Source organism: Hippoglossus stenolepis, chromosome 12, assembly GCF_022539355.2.
Source record: "Hippoglossus stenolepis isolate QCI-W04-F060 chromosome 12, HSTE1.2, whole genome shotgun sequence".
Classification (NCBI taxonomy): Eukaryota; Metazoa; Chordata; class Actinopteri; order Pleuronectiformes; family Pleuronectidae; genus Hippoglossus; species Hippoglossus stenolepis.
In genome coordinates, this window is record NC_061494.1 from 13,242,952 (window position 1) to 13,265,832 (window position 22,881).

General features: G+C 45.2%; 1 protein-coding gene across 5 annotated transcripts in view; it reads left to right on the forward strand.

The window, feature by feature from the left end:
* slit1a (slit homolog 1a (Drosophila)) overlaps positions 1-22,881 on the forward strand; it is an 89,878-nt gene that overhangs the window by 4,358 nt on the left and 62,639 nt on the right. For all 5 annotated transcript variants that reach the window (XM_035172683.2, XM_035172682.2, XM_035172685.2 and 2 more), the window contains exons 2-4: positions 8,278-8,349; positions 10,730-10,801; positions 12,349-12,420. In XM_035172683.2, the coding sequence (XP_035028574.2) occupies positions 8,278-8,349; positions 10,730-10,801; positions 12,349-12,420 (216 nt within the window). The remainder of the gene's footprint in view (positions 1-8,277; positions 8,350-10,729; positions 10,802-12,348; positions 12,421-22,881) is intronic.

The window sequence follows — 22,881 nt, forward strand, 5'->3', positions numbered from 1 at the left end:
AGTGTAGCATTGTAAAATTACAGACCTGGGACTCAGTCAGTTCAATTTACTGCCTGTGCAACACAGCTGTGGTCTTTTCTCCTGCACTGAAGACGGAGGTGGACGCCTTCTCACTCCATAGCTGTCATTTGAGTTTGAGGATTTTGTGAGTCGTAATAAGCTACTGTGTAGTTCATAGTTTGTGGCACCCAGGGCTCTTTTTATTTTTCGAATGGTATGTGAAACTGCAAGAATTATTTGAGTTTCTGTCATTGATTAGTTGATGGACAGAAAATGTATCTGGAACTAGTTGATAGTTGTTTAAGCTATTGCATAAACACCAAACTTATCACAGTTATTCCAATGTGAGAACTTGCTGATTATTATATTAAAATAAATATTTTGGATTTTGGTCTGTTGTCCGGACAAAACAAAACATTTGACATCATTGCCTTAATGGTCTGGATGGAACGTTTAGCTGTTTACCGATGTTTTATAAACCAAACAATTAATCCAGAAATTGATAATAATAGCAGATAATAATGAAAACAATTGTTAGCTTCGGTCTTATGTGTCTTTGTATCCCTTTTAAAATTTCACTTACATGCACAGGTAGTGTGTTGTACGTTTTAAGTGGAGCGATGACAGACTGCTTAGCATCAAAGCCGGCAGACACGTACTGACCTGCTGTCCCGATGAACACATCGACTTTCTGGAAGTGTTTGATTGCCCTCATGAGAGCTGAGAAATGACCCTCGCAAAGCTGTGAGCGTGTGTGTGTGTGTGTGTGTGTTAAAAAAACGCCAATGTCCTGCACTTTTTCTACTTGTGCATGTCTGGCACGCTTATATATGAGGTGTGTGTGTGTGCATATGTGAGTGCACATGCGTGATTGTTTTTCACGCCTGTCTAAAAGTGGCTGTATCTCAGCAGACCATGAAAATCTAATTTGGAGAGTCCACGTAGATCACCTTTCATCTCTCAGACGGGCATCTTCGCTTTTAACCCTCCTGGCTATGGCCAGTAAGAAGCCGGTGTTAGAAGAGTGAAAGGGTTGGGGGGATAAGTGTGTGTGTGTGTGTGTGTGTGTGTGTGTGTGTTTAATTGATGAACACTCTCTCACATTGTAGATATGCCTTCGTAATCCACAGTCACGCCTCTGATGTGATACAAGTTTGAGAGGAAACAGGATTCCAGATGCAGGGGCAGCTTGAGATCTGCACATTTATCAAACCAGTGCAAAACAGTTCACCGTCAAATAAATGAGTCGGTCAATTTAATTTCTAATGAAATAATGAAAAAAATACAAATTTATTAAACAAAATTCAAAATGGTCGCACCAAATACCAGAATTGTTTTCACACAATTGAAACAAATATATTAAATATAAAACTAAATTACTTTGCTTTCAATTTCTTTTCTAAATCTTTTAATCCATGAACTGTTTTGTCTTAAAATAGGAACGGAAGAAACCTTTATTGTCCCTCAGGGAATTTAGCTTTGCACAGAGAGCTTAAAATAATATTTAAAACAAATGAAAAATCAATCATACAGGACAGCTCACAATAAAAGATGAAACATAAGCGTGTAACAAAAATCTTAAAAGCATGTTAAGAAAGCACGATACAGAAATCAAAGAGACTGGGTTAATAATGCTCATGTTTGTCGGTTTTCTCCAAAAGTGGCAAAAATAAGTGACTAATTACCAAAATAGCTGTTGATAGATTTCCAACACTAATTGATCATTTAATTGCCTTGGATTATATATCTTGCTGTGGGAGATATCTCCGAGCAGATGAGCTTAGTTCTCAGTGTGCTCAGTGGAAGACAACTCTTTATTTATCGGGGTGAACAGACAGATTCAAGCACACGCGCAGCATCCATCAAACTACCAGTCGTCATTGCACATGCCTCAAACTTCTCCTCGGTCTTCTGCGTGGATGTGGCGGAGCAGATGTTTTGTCCATATGACACAGTCAAAGTACACATTCATACAGGCTCAATGCCTTCATGTGTGACTCAAAGCCACAACAGAACCTCGGCGTCTGTCGCTACACAAACTACAGATACAGTATAAGCCATGAAAGACCCCTCTGTCTCTGTCTCTACTACAGTCTGCTGTGTGTTCTTTTCCCAGCCTGTGGCAGCAACACACGTCGTCGGAACAGATGTTTAATTGATTCACTACGGCCTGAGAGAGTGTCATAAGTTATCTATGTTTGATCACAAAGTGTCTGCGTGCTACTTTCCTCCCATGCATTTTTCCCTGCCTCCCCTTTTCCCCTCCCATCTCCCGGTCCTTCCCGCTATCTGTCTGTTTTTTTTGCTGACAGCAGCGTGTTCTACTTGGGAAAAAACAACAACCGCGTCTCCTTGTCAAGGTTGTAGTTGTATAGTGTGAAGGCCGGGTAACAACAGCAAAAGACAGATGCTTGGGTTCGGGTCCCTGACTTTTACCTGTAGCTGTTTAGAAAAATGAGAGGGGCTCAGCAAGATGCAGGAGATTACACGGGTCAAGGCTCGACAAGGGGTTATGTGTGTGTGTGTGTGTGTGTGTGTGTGTGTGTGTGTGTGTGTGTGTGTGTGTGTGTGTGTGTGTGTGTGTGTGTGTGTGTGTGTGTGTGTGCGCCTGTGTGCGTCTGCTTGATGTTTACCTTTCCTATCAGCAGTCTTGCTTTTAAGGCCTGACAAAGCAGAATCAAATTACAATAAAAAAAAAAGTAAACATCCCTTGAGGAGCCCAGGAGCCGGGAAAACACTTGTGCACAGTCTTATCACGCTGAACGCACGCACACTTAGACGCTCTCTGACGCACACACGCGCACAAAAAATGTACAGTTGAGGGCCCTAACTGCACGTCTGAAAGCCACATTTCAAAGGAGAGGGAATGTTTTGTTCAAGCTGAGCAGAAATCTGACCTCTCAGTCTGGATAGAAGTGTTCCAGTTGGGTTTAAAGTGTGTTATTTTGGTCATGGTGGTCTGCTCTCTCTCTCTCTCTCTCTCTCTCTCTCTCTTTCTTTCACTTTCTCAATCTTGGACTATGTGAGTCTGGATGGTACTGCCCGGTCCTGTAGCCCGTTGGACCAGCTAGTATGTAGGTCACTTTCTCTGTACAGTCTACCAGCCGTTGAGGCATTGTGTCCTTGCTGACGTTTCCCAGACAGCCCATCAGCTCCTCGCCGCTCCCCGTCTACTCGTAACACTCCACCACACTTCTCCAGTCCGTCGCTTTCAGGCAGCTAACAACACTGTCAGAGAAGCTCTCTCTTTTTCTGTCTCGCGGTGACTCTATCTTTCCTCTCCTCCTGCGTGTTTCACGGCTGTCACGTCCATATGTTTTCGAGTCTGGAGGAGGAGAACCGCTTCGCTCTTTGGCAGCTTTTCAACCTGTTTACTTCATTCATTAGGGAGTGCGCTCACTGGCCGGTCAAATACCGTTATCAGTGTGGGATTGTTGATTAATGGGCGTCCGTGCTTCAACAGTACAAGACCTCGGGCTCCTGGTCATAAGATTGTTTCCTCAGCATGGAGCTCGGGCAGCGCTGTGCCACCGATCCTCAAATCAGCTGGCTTCTGTCTTCCCTGCCAGGCTAAACCTGTTCAGGACAAATGGTCCTGCGGTGCCAACAGCAGCCAAACAGAATGGCTGCACTGCAAAAAAAAAGAACCTTGATAGGTAATTTAAATCTAATTTCAAAGAGGAAGGGGGCCAGAGAAATGTACTTCCTGTCAAAATCCTTATGGTAGAGCCCATGTAGAGTTTGAATAAACTTTAACTTGCAGTAGAGCGGGTTTCACCAATGTTCAGTTTGGACCAAAGTCCAGATCAGGACTTTGGTCCTGATCTGGCCACAGACACCGGCTTGTTTTCTTTTTTCACACAACTTTATTTATTGGTGGCTATCGGGATGCGAAGAGGATTTCAACAAATATGATAAAAAAGTGTTTTAGAAAAAACGTATCTACCCTACCCTTAAAATTACGATGAAAGGAACTAATTTCAACTTGTGAAATACTTGCTTGCACCCCTGGACTCTTGATTTCTTCTCTTGCTTATGTTTTGCTACAGCCCACTACTACTATTTATATTGTTCATGTTTTTCTTTGTGGCTGAAAGCTGAAGTGTAAATTGAAGCTTGGTAGCAACAGTGACCCATCTTCGTGAGTCGTGTCTAACCCCAGCGAGGGAGCACATTTTCATATACATTGCAGAAAAAGAGTGCGACAACAACTTTTCAGTGCCCTCCCAACTCTAGAGACCAAAGTGGGACAGCTGATCAATACAAAAAGACAGCTTTGACAAGACTGTTGAGACGTGTGAACTTTATATTGAGTGGTCTGCCTTATTATACGTCGTTTTAAGAGACTGACTCATCATTTTGGCTTGTTTGCGAGCCCTCGCTGTCCCACTCCGTCTGTATTAATTTCAGGTCTGCAGTGTCTGCATAAATCGATAGTGCTGGGGGAAAGCTATACAGCCAGCAGTAGTTTCTCTTGTTATCATTATGTTCTTTGTTCCCAGCAGAACAATTGACTTTTCCCACTGGCTCTGTTTGTGTGCATGCCAGTAGGGGTGCTTGTGTGTTTTTTCCTCGATGCTGTATATTTATGTGGTCTTCGTGTATGAGGGTCAGCACATGTGGATATCTCTATCCGCGTGAGTGTATGTGGATGCAGGCCTTAGAGCGTTTGCTTATCCTCCCTCCAGTCGTGGGGTTTCATTTTATGTAAAGTTTCTCAATGCGAACCAGGTCCCCCTCGTCCCAGGGACCCCAGCAGCTGGCAGAAATAAACATAATGAGTTTTTCAGCATTGTAGCACTCCTCTGAGCCCCTTTGAATTATAGAGATGTAGAGCAGTGGAGCGTAGCTGCCGCGTGTCCACCCATGGGAAGGTGCACCAGGAAGTACTCTTAGGCATCAATCAGCTCGGGACGGAGGATGAAAAAGGATTAGATAGTGATGTCATAAATCCACTTGCTCTCCAGGAAGTGTGTCAGCACCGGGGATCCTGACAGAGTTTCCAGAGGATGGAATGGATTTGACTAAAGCAGCTGGAGGTGGAAATCCTTTGCTGTAGGAACTGGGAATGATACCTAATAATTTTCAGCCTCTGAAGTAATACTGAAGTACCATGATGTGAAAACCCGCATGAAGTCCATACTACAAAACATCTGTGTATGAAAGGAGTGCGCCCGCCTTTGCTGCTGTGCCAAAAACCATTTCTGAGCTCCTTTTGATTGTAAAACAAAGAAAAATACCACTGGCTGATATTGTCGCTAATAAACAGCAGATTTTCCTTTGAGCCATTGACTCCATATATTACTTTTGAACACAGTGCACTTATTTAGACGTGGAGTCAACGCAGAGATGAGAACCCATGACTCCAGACTGTATGAATGCCTGGAGTTCATATTCTCTTCTATAAGTTGTGGGTTCACCTAGACGTGTTCATCCATGCAGAACCATGCACCAATGTTCATGACATTTACATATCACTACAGTGTGTGTGTGTGTGTGTGTGTGTGTGAGCACGCACTATGATGAAAGTTACTTCCCAGTCTGAAGCTGATGGGAATCCCAGCTATTTTCCATCAGCCCGAGCAGCAGAGCATCCTCACAGACAAGGGAGTAACTTGGCAAGATCCCCCCGGAGACAAATCACTCCCCTGGGTCATCAGACATCATCAGATGGGTCAAACACCATGCAGGAGCTATAACAATTTATATGGGCCATGTGCTCTTTTCATAAAGCCAAGTGTCCACTTCAAAATGCATGCTTGTTACTGTGAATGTTAAAAAGTGCTATCCCCAGCTCTTCTCGTAACGGTTAACTGCAGAAGGTCATGTCCATATACTGTACACAAGTCATGAGTCCTTGAAGCATATGAGCTATAGTGGGACTGATATTACCTGCTCAATTTCAAGGTCTTGAGAACATTGCATGGTTTCTATTGCAAAATGCCAACGGAAAAGGTCAGAATAGGAAATAAACAGCGTTGACTATGATTATTTTAAACATCATAAGATGCTGGTGGCATTTGAGCATTGCCTAAATGTCACCTGCATTGATGAGCAGGTGCACGGCCAATGTGCTCTTTCAGATGACTCTTGCAGCAGGATATTGCAACATCCTCTGAGCGCAGGGAAATTAGTTCAGTCACCACATCTTAACGCACAAAATACTTTGAGAGTTTGTCTGATTAGTCAACCCCACAGTACAAGCTGAAACTATGACATGTCTCTTATTACAGGATGAATTAAGACTTCGTAGCTGCAGGATAAAAGTGTGATTTCACTAGTTTATGTGTGAGTCACACATTCTCCCTGCCACCCCTCGCTTTTACCGTCTCTTCCTCCTCTTCTATCTTTCTTCTTTTAAATGTTCTCCGGATGTCATCCGGAGTGACCACCCTGAAGATAAGACATTGGAAATCCAGAAGTGTGTGTGGGTGTCTGTGTGTGTGTGCGGCTATCTGCGTAAGCACCTGTAATGAGCACCACATGTGTGTGTATCAGAGCCCAGGCTAATGAAGCCCAGTCCATTATTTATTTCCCGTGGCCCTGTCGCTTGGCCTGTCGATGCACCTGTGTACACACGCATGCACGCACACACACACACACACACACACACACACACACACACACACACACACACACACACACACACACACACACACACACACACACACACACACACACACACACACACACACACACACACACACACACACCATCTGTCTATAATGACCGTTCTCTTTCGTACTGCATAACGCTACAGTCCCTGGAGTGGTCATTAGACGAGAGAAGGAGAGAGTGACTGAGGGAGAGAGACCAGCGCTTTTGGCGTAGATTTGGAACCAGTTTTTTGGTTGTACTTTGGGGCGGGGGGGTTGGGGAGGTCAGGGTAGGGTGGACCCATAATGCTTAGGAAGTGCAGTAGCACAGAGAAACTCTCTGTATTTTGACTTGTCTCAGCACCTGGGTGGCTCGTACGGTTTTGCGTGCTTTGCCTGCTTTTTTCTTTTCGCTCAGTCATGAGAATACAATCTGGTACTGAGGTTAAATATTAATCTTCCACAGAGTTCTGCAGAAACAAATAACAATACAAACCTCTCTTATATCAACAGATGAAACTGAATCCACCAAACGACCGCAAGTTCTGTATGCTACCTCTGGAGTTATCAAATACACGACACATTGAGAAGTAGAATGGCACTCAGTAGGCCGGACAGGCCCCTGAAGAAACCACATTTGAATTCACTGGATCCAAAATTTTTTGTTGGATCTGCACCAAATTGCGCTAACTCATAATTATCAGTCCCTATATGCCAGATGTTTTTCACCAAGACCCATGAATTATTCTCTGAGAAATCAAAGAAAATGTAGAAAAACTCCCGAAAATTCAAGAAAGTGAAAAACGTTCTGTCTCCTGATTTTGATCCTCACCAAATGTAATGCTTTTATTTTCTTACCCATATTGCATCATTCCACCAAGTTTTGTGGGAATCCGCGCATTCGTTTTTGCATTATCTTGCTTACAAACAAATAAACAGGGTGGTTGACAGAGGTAATAATTATTGTCAACCAGTTAGAAGATGACAATAATACTTGTAAGAAACCAAAACTAAATTCAAATCCTCTCTTTTTCAAATACTTTGTCTTTCTCTTTTTTAGCAGCGCTTGCCAGCTCTCAGCAGGGAGCCTGCTCCCATTATATCCACAGCACTTAGCTTTCTGGCCTTGTGGCCCTTCCCAAATCCCCTCCACTGGCTCCTGCTAATCCCCACCAATAGCGGAGGGACGCGGCAGACAGAGACGGGGTGGCGTTATGGGTGTTGGTGGGAGAGGGCTGGAATAGAAAGACAAACAGGCCACTCAAATGTGGCTTCCATTTTAATAGGACTCCTTAATTTCTCCCAGTGGTGTTAGAAATAAACATGAACTCCCCTTTAACGCAGCCTTTCCATTTCTACCCGGCAGTGTATGTTACATTTAACATCACATTTAAAGCAATTTGCATTTCATGAAAACACCAGCAATTAAAGACCTTCTCAGCATATATTACACCAGTAGTATGCTTGAACAAACAGCTCGGGGCAATGTGTGTGTCTGTGTGTGTGTGTATGTGAAGTTGTGCGGTTGTTTTCATGCTCCAGATAAGAAATTTGACTCAGGTATCAGTAGACAAAGATGCCTCCGTGTCATCGTCTGCTCCTTGAGTCATCAGGCTGAACTGGTCCAGAGGGAGGATAACAATGTATTATTCATATGTATTTTCTGTGTCTGTCTTCGCAGGGAGCTGAATGGGAATAACCTCACACGCATCACCAAGAGTGACTTCGCTGGACTCAAGTACCTCCGAGTTCTGTAAGTACTTGGCTTCATGTTATTGTGCAATGATGGGATGTTTGTATGTGTATCCCGCAGTGCATGTCTGTGTCAGAGTTTATCTATTCATGCCTGCCAGAGCTGCATCCAACCTTGCAGCTCACGAGTTGCACAGACCTGCAGCTCAAACTGGCACAAACCCAGCGGAGTGGAGATGCTTCCGTCAAGTGTGCTACTCGGGAGTACATTAAGCTGCTGAGTGACTGTAGCCCGTGATGTAATGGACTTCTCTCACTGTATTCAGCCTGTTGTAGTGGCACTTATTGTCCCTCAGACACACACACACACACACACTCACTTGCCCTCTGTTCCCACACATCAACATGTAATGTGTACACAAGCGCCACTACAACTAGGCTCTCCACACAGTTAACACATTCAGGCGAAGTCACTACCTCACCCTGTGCTGAAATTAAAAAGCACTTGTGACTTCAGGTAATAAAGTAGTTGTACAAGTGTCTATGTGTGTGTGTGTGTGCGCGAACACACTTGTGAGTTGTGGCATAGGTGTTAAAAACCTCCGCTGAAGAGGAAGCCGTGTAGACCTGAACACATTTTAGGTAACACGAGCTGCCCATAATTCCTTCTACCCAGCGAAGCCCGACTATTTTCGAGCCTCGACGTGACTCGCCCATCCCCCTGTTGTCCCCTTCTGTTTCCTCGCTTGTTCCCACCGCTCCTTGTCCCCTCTCGTCTTCCGACGCATGCCTCCTTTTCTGCACCACCCTCCAACCCCCACGTGGAGGTTAAATGCCTTCATGTCACCAGCTTGTCACGAGCAAGTAAGAAGGAAACAACTCCTTGCAGGGGTATTAAAGACAGAACTCCCTTTGCTGTAAAAAGCCAAATTCTCTCACAACACGACCCCTGCACCACATGTAACACACACACACACACACACACTGCACACTGCTCGCTTTCTCAAATGTCAGACAACCATATACATGATGCATGATTAGTATGGTGTGGGTGCATGGCGTGTCTGCATGTGCAACCAGAAAAAAGAAGTCTGTCTTTGTGTATTGGGGGGGGGAATCTCTGAGGGGCAACAGCCACAAGACTACCAGTAGTTAGACCTCTGACCCTGCTGACCCCTGGGAAACCCTCAGAAGGAGCCAAACAGGAACAGAGGTTTATCTTTACAGTCAGCTGCCACCTCTCCTGTCAGTCTAAAATCAACACAGCTGATTTACCACCATTCATCTGGTTCTGAGTGCTCGGCTGGTCTAGATCAAAAATGGGTGTGTTTGTGTGTGTGTGTGTGAGGGGGGGGGGATGCAGAACAACAGATGAACCATCTGAGAAAATTGAAGGCAGGATGACTCTCTGCAAAAAAAAAAAAAGTTTTCTCGATTCAAAAGTGCTCACGACAATTTTTCACTTCCATCTAAATTCATGAGAAAGAGATCAGAGGTGAATTACACTTTTCTCTGTGTGTTTGGAGTGCGAACAGTGATTAGCATTTATATTCGATGGGGAGGAAGCCCAGACTGCTGAGTTGCAGCGCGGCGCGGCCTCAGAGGAGACATGAGAGGTTTGCTTCAACACAGAACAGTTGTACACGTAATGAAGGGAAGCTCTTGTTGCTTCTGAAGCCGCTGGACGCTTTTCTCTCATTCCTGACCTTGTGTTGTTGTAACACATCCAAAACCATCCGAGCCTTCTTTTTGGTGCGTTGGCTTTGGCAAAGTAGGCTGGGGCAAGGAAGTGCAACTGCCTGTGTGTTTGTGTGCATCCATATTAGCATTTGTTTGACTAATATCCTTCATGTAGTGCCTTAAACTCAGATTCTGTCCAATTATCCGATCCAACAGGCACACATACACACACACAGCCTACTGTCTTTTAATTGTGCCAACTGTAAAAACCTCACAGTCCAACTCAGTTTCCCCTCTAACACTTTCTGACCCCCTGGCCACCTTTCATCTCGTCTCCACCCAACCGCTGCACCCAGTGGACCACACCAGAGCCCGGACCCACGGTTCCTGAGCCACCTTGGAAACTTTCCTGGCCGCTATTCCTGCTTCTTTTGCCAAGATTCCACACTGTGCCCTCAGTCCACACCACTGCCCCCTGTGTGAGAGTGTGTGTTTGAGGGAGAGAGAGAGAGAGAGAGAGAGAGAGAGAGAGAGAGAGAGAGAGAGAGAGAGAGAGAGAGAGAGAGAGAGAGACGTTGAATAAACTGCATGCAGCTTGAATATACATACTGCAAGAAGTCTCGCCACCCAAACCCGAGCCCCCCTGCACTTTGTTAAAGCCTGAGTGACCATCTACAGACTTGTAAAAAAAAAAAAGTCAAAGCCGCACTGTATCATGTAGTTTCTAAGCCTCTGTTTCCGTCCTCCCTCTCTCTTTGCAGGCAACTGATGGAGAATCAGATTACTGTGATAGAGCGCGGGGCCTTTGATGACATGAAGGAGCTGGAGAGACTGTGAGTACCACCCAGCGTGACCAGAAACAACACATTTTTTATTTCTTCTCTGAACTTGAACTCTTAAATGAAAATCTCACCCCTCCACCGATCTGTGCTCAGTTCTTGTATTAGTTGTGTGTAATGAGCCTACCAGGGGGAACTGACCGTAAATGGTGTATCAAGTGTGAGGCACTTCCCTGTCATTCCATTGTGGTCGGAGGGTGCAGAGAGGGCACGGTGTAGGCTCGGGAGTATTTTTTCTTTATTAGCTTTGCCTGACAGGAATGCCCTCATTGGGATTTGTGGGCTTAAAGAGGCCTCCCCACCGCAGACCCCGGCTCATCTGGACAGCACCAGGCCTCCCTCGCAGCTTGTAAACAGGCTGGGAAAACACACAGACAAACACAGTCAACCACACCTCAACCGGCTCATTAGCAAATCAATAGTGCTACCCGCATGGAAACCTGCACAGCAGATGATTTTATGGATACATGCTGTCATGCACACATAGTGGTTAACTTATAAAAGACTTTCCCCTGATCTGAAACCCACATTAACAATTTACATTACCAAAGCCGAGGCCATGTACAACTTGCCTTCCCTCCTCCATATTCATCTGAGCCCAAACATTGGGTAGACAAATCCATGTGCCAGACCAATGTGGAGGCTCGTTTCTCTGATGTTTAAAAGCCACTAACCCACCAGCAGGTACAGTTGAGTGTGAACGGAGCAGCGGCAGACCATTAATGCCCATTAAGCACTAAATCTCCACCTCAGCTGGCCAAGTGCTCTTCTTGGTGTATACTGTAAGTGGCACAGGTCCCAACATCTGTCTCAATGTGTCCAAAGGCATGGCAGCGGCCTGCCTTACAGATTTGTAGCCTCTCTGTAGCACAGCCGCTGCATTCACTCCAATGGGCCATTCAGAGGGAAGAGAGTTGTGGTTTCCAACAGATTAGCAACAGTCTGTTCCTCATTGACTTAATTGTTGTATTTGCATAAAGCCTGCCAGTCTTGGACGTTAGTTGTTTGACACGGAGTCTGTTGCCAGCCATCATTCCTGTCAGGGCTTCCTTGGGCTCGAATGGGCTTGTCCGTTTCTCTTAATTTTATTTGGGAACATCTTGTTTTGATGGTTTCCCCCCAGATAAAAATCTGGTCATGTTCACATAAGTGGTGTATTTAATTCATTTGTTTAAACAGGGAATGCTGTTGCTGTTCCATTTCTCTGGGAAAGTCGGGACAGCAGTGAATTCTACCAGGCGCGGCATTCTAATTTAACTGTGCAGAGATAATTTACAGCGCTGTCTCTTACTAGCAGTTTAATTCCCCTGAACTTTCAGTTGGATATTTATGTGACATTCAGAGCACACTGAAACACAATAGCCTGTGGCTAAGCCGATTCTACGGCAGCTAGCAGATATTATTCACAGCCTACACACTCAAGGGCACACACACACACACACACACACACACACACACACACACGCACACGCACACGCACACACACACACACACACACACACACAAACTCACTGGTTGATCATATGTTTTCCCTGCCGCAGGCGGCTGAACCGTAATCAACTGCAGCAACTTCCGGAGTTGCTGTTTCAGAAGAACCCTGCCCTGTCTCGACTGTAAGTTCACTTTTTTTATTTCAATGACTTTCTCTTTTCTATGAGTAAACACACCATCTATCTTTCATCTTCCTATCTTTTCTTTATTACGCAAGCCACTGTTGTTGCTCAGATGTATTGTGCACAACTACAACTATATACTGCACAGCATGGTTTCAAAAAAGTTTGAAATAAGTTGGCTTCGGTTTAAACATAATTAAAGGACAATTTAGATTTGATTACATTTGCTGGAAGGTGATCAGACCTCATTAACATTCAGACTTATTTTGTGACTATACCCTGTGATTTCCACTGCACTGTCTGTGTGTGAGACTTAATAAACTGAGCGAGTGGAAAGTTACTTGCACATTGTGGGGCCGCCATGCCAGGTCGTCTGCAGTTTCTCTGCGAGAGAATCCGCTGTTGACAGGGAGTTGGTGTGACACTGGGATTTGAACTAAGGGACACGCTAGACCTTAAACTCTGTTCCAGGTGAAAGAACGTCTGTGTCACCTAATGAGGTCGTTTTATGTCACTGGAGATGTCCCAAAGCTCACTCTGCCAATGGACTCAAATACCTCAGTCCCATGAATGAAATGTGTCGTCGCAGTCCTCATTTGGTTTCCACTTGTTAAGGCCTATCCCATGCTGCCACACACCCACGCATCCTTACACTCATGCACCCCATACAGCGAGACAATCCCACAGTAATGTTAAACTTTTATTCCCATCTGCAACAAGGCTCAGTGTTTTTTTTCCCCCTGCTTCAGAATAATCAGTGTCCCTGTTGCTGGCTGATCATTCCAGCTCCCATTATTTCAGTTCAGATTACCTGAAGCATCTGGGAATAATGAAACAGTGGGACATGGAAAAATCATTTCCCTCCCTTCTATCCACATAGCGGTGCTGCTAACCCATGATCCCCAGCCTCAGCCCGCCATCCGTTCATCTCGCGTTTGATGTTTAACACCATCTTGAATCTATCTGTCACTTCCTCGCAACTATCTCCCCATGTCACCTATCATTATGGCAAAACCAACCTGTGGGGCTGTGGGGGCAAAGCTTTACCCTTGTGGGGGCAAGGCTGGCCTACTTGTGGCTGGCTAACACTGAGCAGCGCTGGGTTGTCTGTCTGGCTGGAGCAGACGCAGAGCAGACCGGGGCCTTCCAGACCAGTGGATGGCCTTGAACAGGCGTGATTAGTCCATCTGGAGCGGCGAGCTCTGCCAACAGCCAGAGGATTGTGCTAGCACAGCTCCCCTGTTTCATCCAATCTAACTTCATGCTCATTATTCTAAACCTAGCACCCGCTTTCCTGCCACGTTCTGGAGAATGAGACTTTGTTTAACGTTGCTTAATCGATTCACTATGTGTCTGTGTATAAACTCATTTGTTCTTTATCCCTAGCCTGGATAAAAGAGCGCTGTAATCGACCTTGAAGCTTTTCAGGTGTGCTAGTGGCACACATTCTTTTCACAGTTAAAACAAATGTACCATCCAGGGCCGTGCAATTGAAAATAATACAATTTTTATGGGGGGCCTATGTTTGGTTCATTAATGAAAAGCCTCTTGCTTGTTAAAAATGAGGTCTAGTATGTGTGGAATCAGTAGCAGCGGTAGAAGACTACTTTCCTTGCGTGTTTCTTTAAGACCTGAGCGCGGTGTGTCTGGGTCACAGCATAAGTTCTGGTTCCAGCCTGACGTGGTTAGGTTACAGCCTCGTCTCGCTCCCACCAGCAGCTTTTAATGGACTTAAAAGGTTCTCGGCTCCCAGGGGACGACTTTCGCCGCTATTTCATTTCTGCGTTTGTGTGTCTGAGGACGGCGGAGAGCGAGAGTGAAGGAGTGAGAGAGTCCATGGTTGTGTATGGATTCGTATGAGTATGCGAGTGTGTGTCTTTGCACTTGCTCATAGTGCACACTGGGGCTTGTTAGTGTCTGCCTTTATGATCTTAACAAGAGGGGTTAATGTGAAAGCCCACTACCCTCAGGTGGAGCACTAACCCAGATGGTTTCCCTTCTCATAGACACAGGATTAATTGTCCCACTTCTCTTTTTCTGTATTTATTTCACTCTCCGTCTCTCGCGCTCTCTCTCTCGCGCTCTCTTTCTTCAACTCCACTCTTTCTTTCTTTCTTTGTTTCTCTTTCTCATTCTAGAGTGAGGGTTTGAGGAAAAGCTTGTATAACAAAGTGGCTGTTTGTCTTAGACGTCCTGCTGAGAGGACAAACGGAGAGAAGGACGTTGGGGATGGACGGAGGGTGAGGGTGGGGGTGGCAGATGAGATCGTTGCTCTCATTAAACTTTAGAGGAAAAGCTAGCAGGGTTAATAAAAGGCTGTCAGTTAAATGAGCAGTGAACTGCCGTTTTGTGGGGAGTTTTAAAGACTTGACTCCCAAGCAGTCATCAAGGTAACGGGGTAATGAGTTTTCACTACAAAGGGAAGACAGAGAGTTTTTAGCGGAACGTAGATTTTTTTAAAATGCCATAATTATCTCCTCAAAAAACGAACTAATTCATATTTACATGTCATTACTGTTTGACTTTTAAGGTGGTTGAAAAATTTCTTGATCTTAATGGAGAAATGAGGTAGTGCAAGCGTGTTACTGCTCTTTGCGTCGTGAGAGCCGACCTCTTTATCTTCGCCGCTGCTCCGTGTCTTCCCAGGCCCGAGAGATATCAGAGACACTGATGCATGAGGGGCAGAGGAGAGATAATTGGAATTGATTAGGGATGATTAGAGATGGTTAGAGTTAGTTGCTGGTGATGGATTGCCCTGACGAGAAGGTATGGGAACGGCGGCGCAGAGGTGAGAGGCGCGGCGCGGAACATCAGTGAACAATAACAGTGAAAATAGAGTTGCATTCATCACTGTTAACGACCTGTTGCCCCCCAGCCCACCACCCCTGACTTCTCCTCATTCCATTTCCACTGCACTTCAGATCTGTAATCTACTCATCCATGTCTGTAATTAGTGTCTTTTCGCGGTGGGGGAGCAGGAGGAAGGAAGGACAGCAGGATGGTGGAAAAAAAAAACCTTAAAAAAACCTAGGGATATATAGGTGAGCGGAGTTGGAGGAGTGCTAAGCAGTTAGCCTGATGGCTGGCCCCGGGGAATAGCATCTGGTTTGGGCTCAGGGTGGGGGGCGTTTGGGGGGCGGGGGAGGCGAAGGGGTGTTCTGTGGTTTTTGATTACCGTCTTGCTTGTTGCTGCCACAAACAAATGCTGGCAACTACACGGGCTTGTTTGAAGGGGTGTTTCTTTCATTAACGGCTAACGTGCAGCATTACGCTGTGGGGTGAGGGGACGGTTAGGAGAGGTCTTCCCTTGTGTGACTCCCCGGGAGGTAAGGGGGGATAAGGGAGGAGGGGAGGGCGTGGTGGTACCTGCTCTACAGGGGAGCCGAGGAATACCTGGCAAAGTATTGCAGAGGGGGGATGTCTCATACTTCTTCGAGATGCATTTTTCCATCTTATATTCTTGAGTTATTGCTTGACAACGGCTATCCTGACGTACACAAACTTTGAACACACACCATGATATACTGGTAGGGGGACATAGATGCACATGCGCGCACACACACACACAAGGGAGAAAATGTAAATAACTCTAATTAGACTCAAACACACAGAGAAAAACACTATAATTACATCTCTGTGTGCTAATGTGAGGATGGCAGGCATACACAAGGGATTACGTTCTTTATATGGCTTTGACTGTAGATAAAAGAGCGGCCTCATCTATGTGTTGATGCGGAGCTGCCTCCTCTGTGTTTGTGTTGGCGAGACGCTGCTTTCTGTTTGTTGATTGCTTGATGCTTAGGGAACGGTAGCTCAGTGTAAGAAAGAGAAGAAAGAATTATTCAAGAATAAATAACATGCACTATCATTAAACCTATGAATCATCTTGCTGTCACCGCATTCCCACTTGTTTTGGACTTTGTTGCTATTCAAAATACAGTATTTTCTCCTTTTCATATGGTGCAGATTGATTGGCTCGTAAACTCAATGTGGTGTTCCAAGACTTTTTGTGCCGCAAAGTGAGAAAGTTAACTCTTGCAACCTTTGACTTTTTGTGTATGACTGCATGAAAGACTGATGTGAATGTGTGTGTGTGTGTGTGTGTGTGTGTGTGTGTGTGTGTGTGTGTGTGTGTGTGTGTGTCTGGCAGGCTTTTAATGGTCCAAGCTGGTCTTGTCGTTTCCTTCCCTTTGTCTCTGCTGATGAATGACCTGCCTCGACGTGCTAGGTCTCTCTCTCTATCGCTCTCTCTCTCTCTCTCTCTCTCTCTCTCTCTCTCTCTCTCTCTCTCTGAGGACCGTTTGGGCCCCCACTTGGCAGCGGTCCCCATGGCAACCCGTCTTCATCAGGAGGTTTCTGTGCCACGGCAGACATTCTGATTTCTTGACTGTGGTTGATCTGACACTAAGTAAACACTGACAGCAAAGAGTTCAGTGAGTTGGGGGAACTTTAGTTCTGAGAATAAAATACCTGCGTGCATTAGAGGCTGCTTTACTCACCACGAGTGGTTTCCACCCTTACAATTGGTATTGGTTAAATTTTTCCAAGAGATGTGCTGTGCATGCTTTTTTCCCTATCTTTATACAAGATTTTTCCTGGTCTTTCAGTTTTTGATTTTATGTTCAGATTTAATAATGCTTTTACCGAAAACCCTGTGCTTGCACTCAAATAGCCCCTAATTGTGCCTAACTTAGCTCAGCCTGTTCTTAAACTGTGCGATTTCCTGCGCTCCAGCTTCAGTTCATCTCATGCTGCTTCTGTGTGTGCATGAAACGTCCATCAAAAAGCGTGCAGAGAAGAGCTGAAGCTGGAGTGCAGGAAATCTGTCCAGGCAACAAAAAATCTGAGTGCAAGCTCACAGTTTGAGCACAAGCAAAGCAAATCTAGGCACTAGGGTCTACTTGAGTGCAAGAGACAGGTTTTGAGTGAGAGCATTACAAAATCTGAACGTGATATCACCTCCTGCTCTGAAACTGAAAGACCATCCTCTTTGATAAAGATAAGAACAAACCCCCATAATGTACGACTCAGAGATTTGTGCTCACAATACTGAAAATGTAACAGCAACATCTCATTAAAACTTAATTCTATTAATTCATTATAGTCATAGACAGAAAAAAAGGCCGTTCTTTAAATCCTAAACTTTCTAGATGCAGGGCTAAGGCTCCGGCTTTTGGCAGGACTCGGAAATACCTGACCTGGCCGCCAACCCAACAACACCAGGCAGGCCTCAACTCCTTGCCCCTGCCCCTCTTCCTGCCCCTGTCCTTGTCAGCTGGTAAAAGTGGCTTTTATGGCTTGTCACTGTTTTCTTTACGAGTCGGACTGTGTGTGAGAGAGAAATGCAGACCAAACCATGTGAGGAGAGCGGAAGCCAAAAGGGGGTAATTTAAAAACCACTCCACCATCTGAAATATTCACAACCACAGCACAATGGTGGTGAGGGAGAAAGAAAGGGAGGACATAAAAAGAGGTAGAAAGTGAAGAAAGACGAGAGAGTGAGATGGTCAGAGGTGCAAAAGACGAGGAGCGAAGACGCGGCGAAAGCGGGGGAGAAAAAGGCAGTGTTTATATTTACTAACGATTCTGTGTCCGTCCTCATGAATAATTGAACAGATGGATTGAGGCTTGTTAAATATTCACACTAAAGCGCTGGGACATCAGTGCTGTTTTGTGTATGTGTCCAGCGTCTGGTACACACTGCTCTACATACCCGCACATACCAGCTCTGATGCTCTAAATAAACGCACAAGCATGCATGCACACACACACACACTTGCACACAACTTCTTCTGCAATGACCGTCCCAATCGTACACATGTGCGCAGACTTGTGTGTGTGTGTGTGTGTGTGTGTGTGTGTGTGTGTGTGTGTGTGTGTGTGTGTGTGTGTGTGTGTGTGTGTGTGTGTGTGTGTGTGTGTGTGTGTGTGTGTGCGAGCATGCATGTCTTCACATTGGGGACTGGCCTGGTCATTATGAATTGATACAGCATGAATAAGACATCACAGTGTGATCTAAATCCGTCATGAGTATACACACACAGGGATTTCAGTCGCGGGGCTGCCGAAGACGGAGGCCTCCTCCTACTCCTTTCTGTGCCGCTGCCGACAGTTAGGCTCTGTGACGGCTGCCTCTCGCCAGATTGGAACTGACACACGGGAGAAAAGGCTGCCCTTATGTCCTCACACACACACACACACACACACACGCACGTGCAAACACACATACGTACACTTTACTCCTTGGAATCTGGAAGCAGGGGCTTGTGGAATGCAGCAGTCCCAGCCAGGGATAACCTGCACAGTGCTAGCTGGGTTGTCCTGCTTGTGTGCGTGTGTGAAGCTTAATAGATATGTGTGTGTTCATGATGGCTGCGTAAAGTTAAGCAGCATGGAGCATGTGGGCAGCTATCAGAATGAGAAACCCAGCTCATTCATCACAGCCATAATAGAGTGCAATCTCCCTGCCGTAGGTGTTTCCCTCACTCAGCACATCTGTCCATCTCCTCACGGTTTTGGTTTATGATCTGGGGTTTCCATCGATGCTATCTGCTCAGCATCATCATGAGGTTGTGTCGTGTGCGAGAGGCTTAGCAGGAACACGACTTTGTGTGTGTGAGTGTAATCTCGAGTTATGAGCTGTAAGGGTCTGGATGTGAGACTCTGGAGCTCTGCGTTGGAAAGAGCCCAAGCAGACCCAAGCACAGCCTCTCATCGTGTGGGCGGGGCGGGGAGAGCCGGATCGAAAACCCTTCCCAACATCCTCCCGAGCAGGAAGAAGCAGGAAACGTCCCACACAAGCGCGTGTGTTGCCCAGCAAACCCACACGTGGACTGTAAATGGTTGCTTCAGCCCAATCTGTGGCCCCGGGCTCTGTCCCTGATTCTGAGATTTAAAAAGAACAAACAAACAGCAAATTATGCCTCCGCACACACACTTTGCCAACCTCCTGTTGACTTGCAGCAGCTAATGCTCTGCAGGTCTTAGACTTGGGCTGTTTACGTTTTCTGAGCGAGCAAAAGACACGGAGAAAGGAAGAGTTTGGGGGGGAAATGGTTAACAAAGAGCCTCATATTTTCTGAACGAGGTCTGATCCATTTGCATGGGAAAAGTGTGGCGTAATGGATGGAAAGAGATTTTTGGATTTTTAGTTGTGTGTGTGTCTGTAATTATAAGCTTTAGACACATCCCTTTATCCTCTGGAAGGAGTCTTTGGTTGAACTCCTTCCTCTTCCCCCATGGCTATGTGTGTGTGTGTGTGTGTGTGTGTGTGTGTGTGTGTGTGTGTGTGTGTGTGTGTGTGTGTGTGTGTGTGTGTGTGTGTGTGTGTGTGTGTGTGTGTGTGTGTGTGTGTGTGTGAGAACTCTGGGCTTTGTCTCCTCCCTGTCTGTGGTGAGCAGGTCCATCTCTGGGGCTTTATACTCAGCACACCTCAAGGCCTTTTGTATTTGACACTCCACAGGCTGCAGAGCTGCTGCCTCACTGCAGCTGAACCTGGAAACTTGGTGACCGAGTGTTTCACTGCGTAATGACAATGCCTCGTTTGCCTCCAGGTTGATGAGATTATGGCGCAGGCTGATGGTGAAAGAGGCAAACTTTGATTCTCAGCTCAGAAAATCTTGCTTGATAAAGTGAATGAGGCAACGTTTTTCTTTCTGCAGCTGCGTGCTGCCTCCTCCATCCACCTCCAGCAGAACTGCTAATTGATAGTTGTGGTGTGTGGTTGTGCTCGGAAGCTTCCATGCATTATACTATATATCACTGACGCCATTTAGATTAATTACAGTCATGACAAATTCAAGGCATCATTCAGATTTATGCACCTGTCATGTTAAAACTCACCAGATAATCGTGGGTCGAAATAGTTTTGTATGAATTATGTCCTGTCTCCACCTACGTGGGTGGCGTCTACTCATACTTGACATTGATTAGCTTGTAGACGGCTGTGTGTCTGATGTTGGCGTGTTTCAAGTTGGCTGTTGTATTTGCTAACAGTTTTGAATTAACTGCATAGGAAAAAAAAGCAGTTGTTATGTTTGAATGAAGAAAATTAATGAACCGGTTCACTTCGTTTTAGTTTTGTGGCCTCTCTAACATCTTTATGGTTTTATTACCAGCTAAATCAATGTTCTAGTCGTTCAAACATAATTTTGTTGGAGGCGAAGACAGAAAGCAATCCTGGGCGCCGCTTCTGCTTCTTTTTCTGCTTTTCTTGTTTAATGTTCAACTTCATGCGATTTGTCAGAAAGTCCTAAATATCCCAAAAAGTGTTTTTAAACTGCAAACAAACAAAACCAGGGCTCAGATCCATCTGGACTGAGACCACCTCTTCTGGTCGGACTAAATACCTGGTCTATTGGTGCGGACTCTTGCCTGAGGCACCTTTCACACTTGTTATTTTGGTTCAGACTAAACTGTTGAGTCCAAATGTCTGGATTAAACAAGGTAGGGAAAGACTTCAATGTTCCAACAAAAAAGTAGACCATTCATAACAGTGTTGTAAACTCAGTTTATATAAGATACTACCTCAATTCATCATTAGGGAGATTTTCTATGGAAGGGCCAGCGCTGTAAACAATGTTTCCCCAGTATCTTGATCGTTTTAATGAGTTTGCAAATGGGTCTGTTGCTGACAAATACATTTAGAGTTTTTACTTTTCCTCGTTAATTCTTATAATAGTAGGCTACTTAAAGTGTATTTTATGTAATTTATTATTTTCTTCAGCATTACTTTTAAACAACTTCTGGTCAGCCCCCCAAAAAAGCTCAGATCAAACAGAAGAAAGTATTAACACAAATATTATCAATCTCTAAAACCCTGGTTTGCAGTGCATCAAATTTAAAGCAGAATAAGTTTCAAGTTTCAACAAACACTGACAAAATCCATCTGTGGTCCCTTTTTTAAACCTTTCTATTGACCACCAGACACCCTGCCAGATGTTGTATTGACTTTCAAATAAACAGCCATACCCTGACTCATGTAAACACTTAAATCAACCTGTTTACACATATCGGGTTATTCAGAGTAATGAGTTATGTGTGCATGTAAACACACTCACAGTGACTAGTGAGGGCTAGAAAACAGGCGCAGCACCTGGAAAACGAGGTTTAAACACTCATCTATTACAACTTTTGTACATGTTGAACGTAACCAGAAGCTTCTCTCCTCTGCCTCTTTGCTCTGCACTCTCTCCTCAACCATCCCACCTTCTCAATAAACAAAAGACACTTGTCTGCCATGGTCTGTGGACTGCCCACATTCCTGTATAAAGACATATTGAGCCGTGCATGCGGGGCCCGTGAGCAAAGCAAACAGGGGAAAAAAATGAATTCTAGAACAAATGTCTATCTGTGTCCAATATTGGGTTCCTTTCACAATACTCTCCTGCTGGTATCACAGCATGTAGCAGTGATCTCATTAGCTCCAGTGTGTGTGTGTGTGTGTGTGCCGACATGCAGAGATATTTTTTGGTGAGAAACAGTATGTTGTTCCGTGCAGGGGGTGACTTTCCTTCTTTCCTTCTTAGCTTTGTATACAGTATAACAGGAAATAACAGAGGGATGGAATCGATTCCCCCTCCCTGCTGTTTTGACTTGAAGTACACACACACACACACACACACACACACACACACACACACACACACACACACACACACACACACACACACACACACACACATAGACAAACACATGCATGCCGGCTTTCATATTTACCCCAACCAAACAAAGCTTCCAGAAATCCCCCATCTGACATGCAGCCGGATCTAGTAAACTGTGTGTGTGTGTGTTTACCTGTTGTGCATTATAAATGGGGCTGGGTCTGCAGTCACACCAATCTGACACCTCAGAGGGAGCGAAGAGGAGGTGAGAGGCATTGAGTATTGATTGAGAAGGAGGGAGTCACCAAGCGATAGACGAGGCACAGCTGGAAAGCAAATAGGATTGAAAGAGAAATGAAGGTGAGGCAGGGGAAGAATACAAAATATAGAGAAGTCATGTTTTATTCTATTTATACAGCTCAGAAAGTAGATTTATTCTTATTAACTTAATATTGTTTTTTCAGATCGGCTAAATTTTTCTTCCCTCTAAATCCAGTGAAGTGCTGTAATTCAATCATGTAAATAGACAGAGAATGAGAGGAGTGGAAAGACTGTAGAATGAGCCAAAGGGCAATAGAAGTACCTGAAAGTGACGGACAGTGCCAGGGAAGCAATAAATGGTGGTGGGATGGAGTAAGTGAGGTTGACAGATTAAGAGAAAGAAAGAAAAAGAGGAAGGGAGAAGAAAGATTGGCCTCATCTGTAGACTTTGAAAGGATTTTCATCTCTTCTCATCTATGTGGACTGTGCTGGGAGACAGAGAGGGAGCCAGGGGCACCTGCAGTGGAGCATTAGCCAAAAGCCCCATTATCACTTCAAAGCTGGACTCTGCGAGAGGAGGCCTGTGTGACACTGGGGC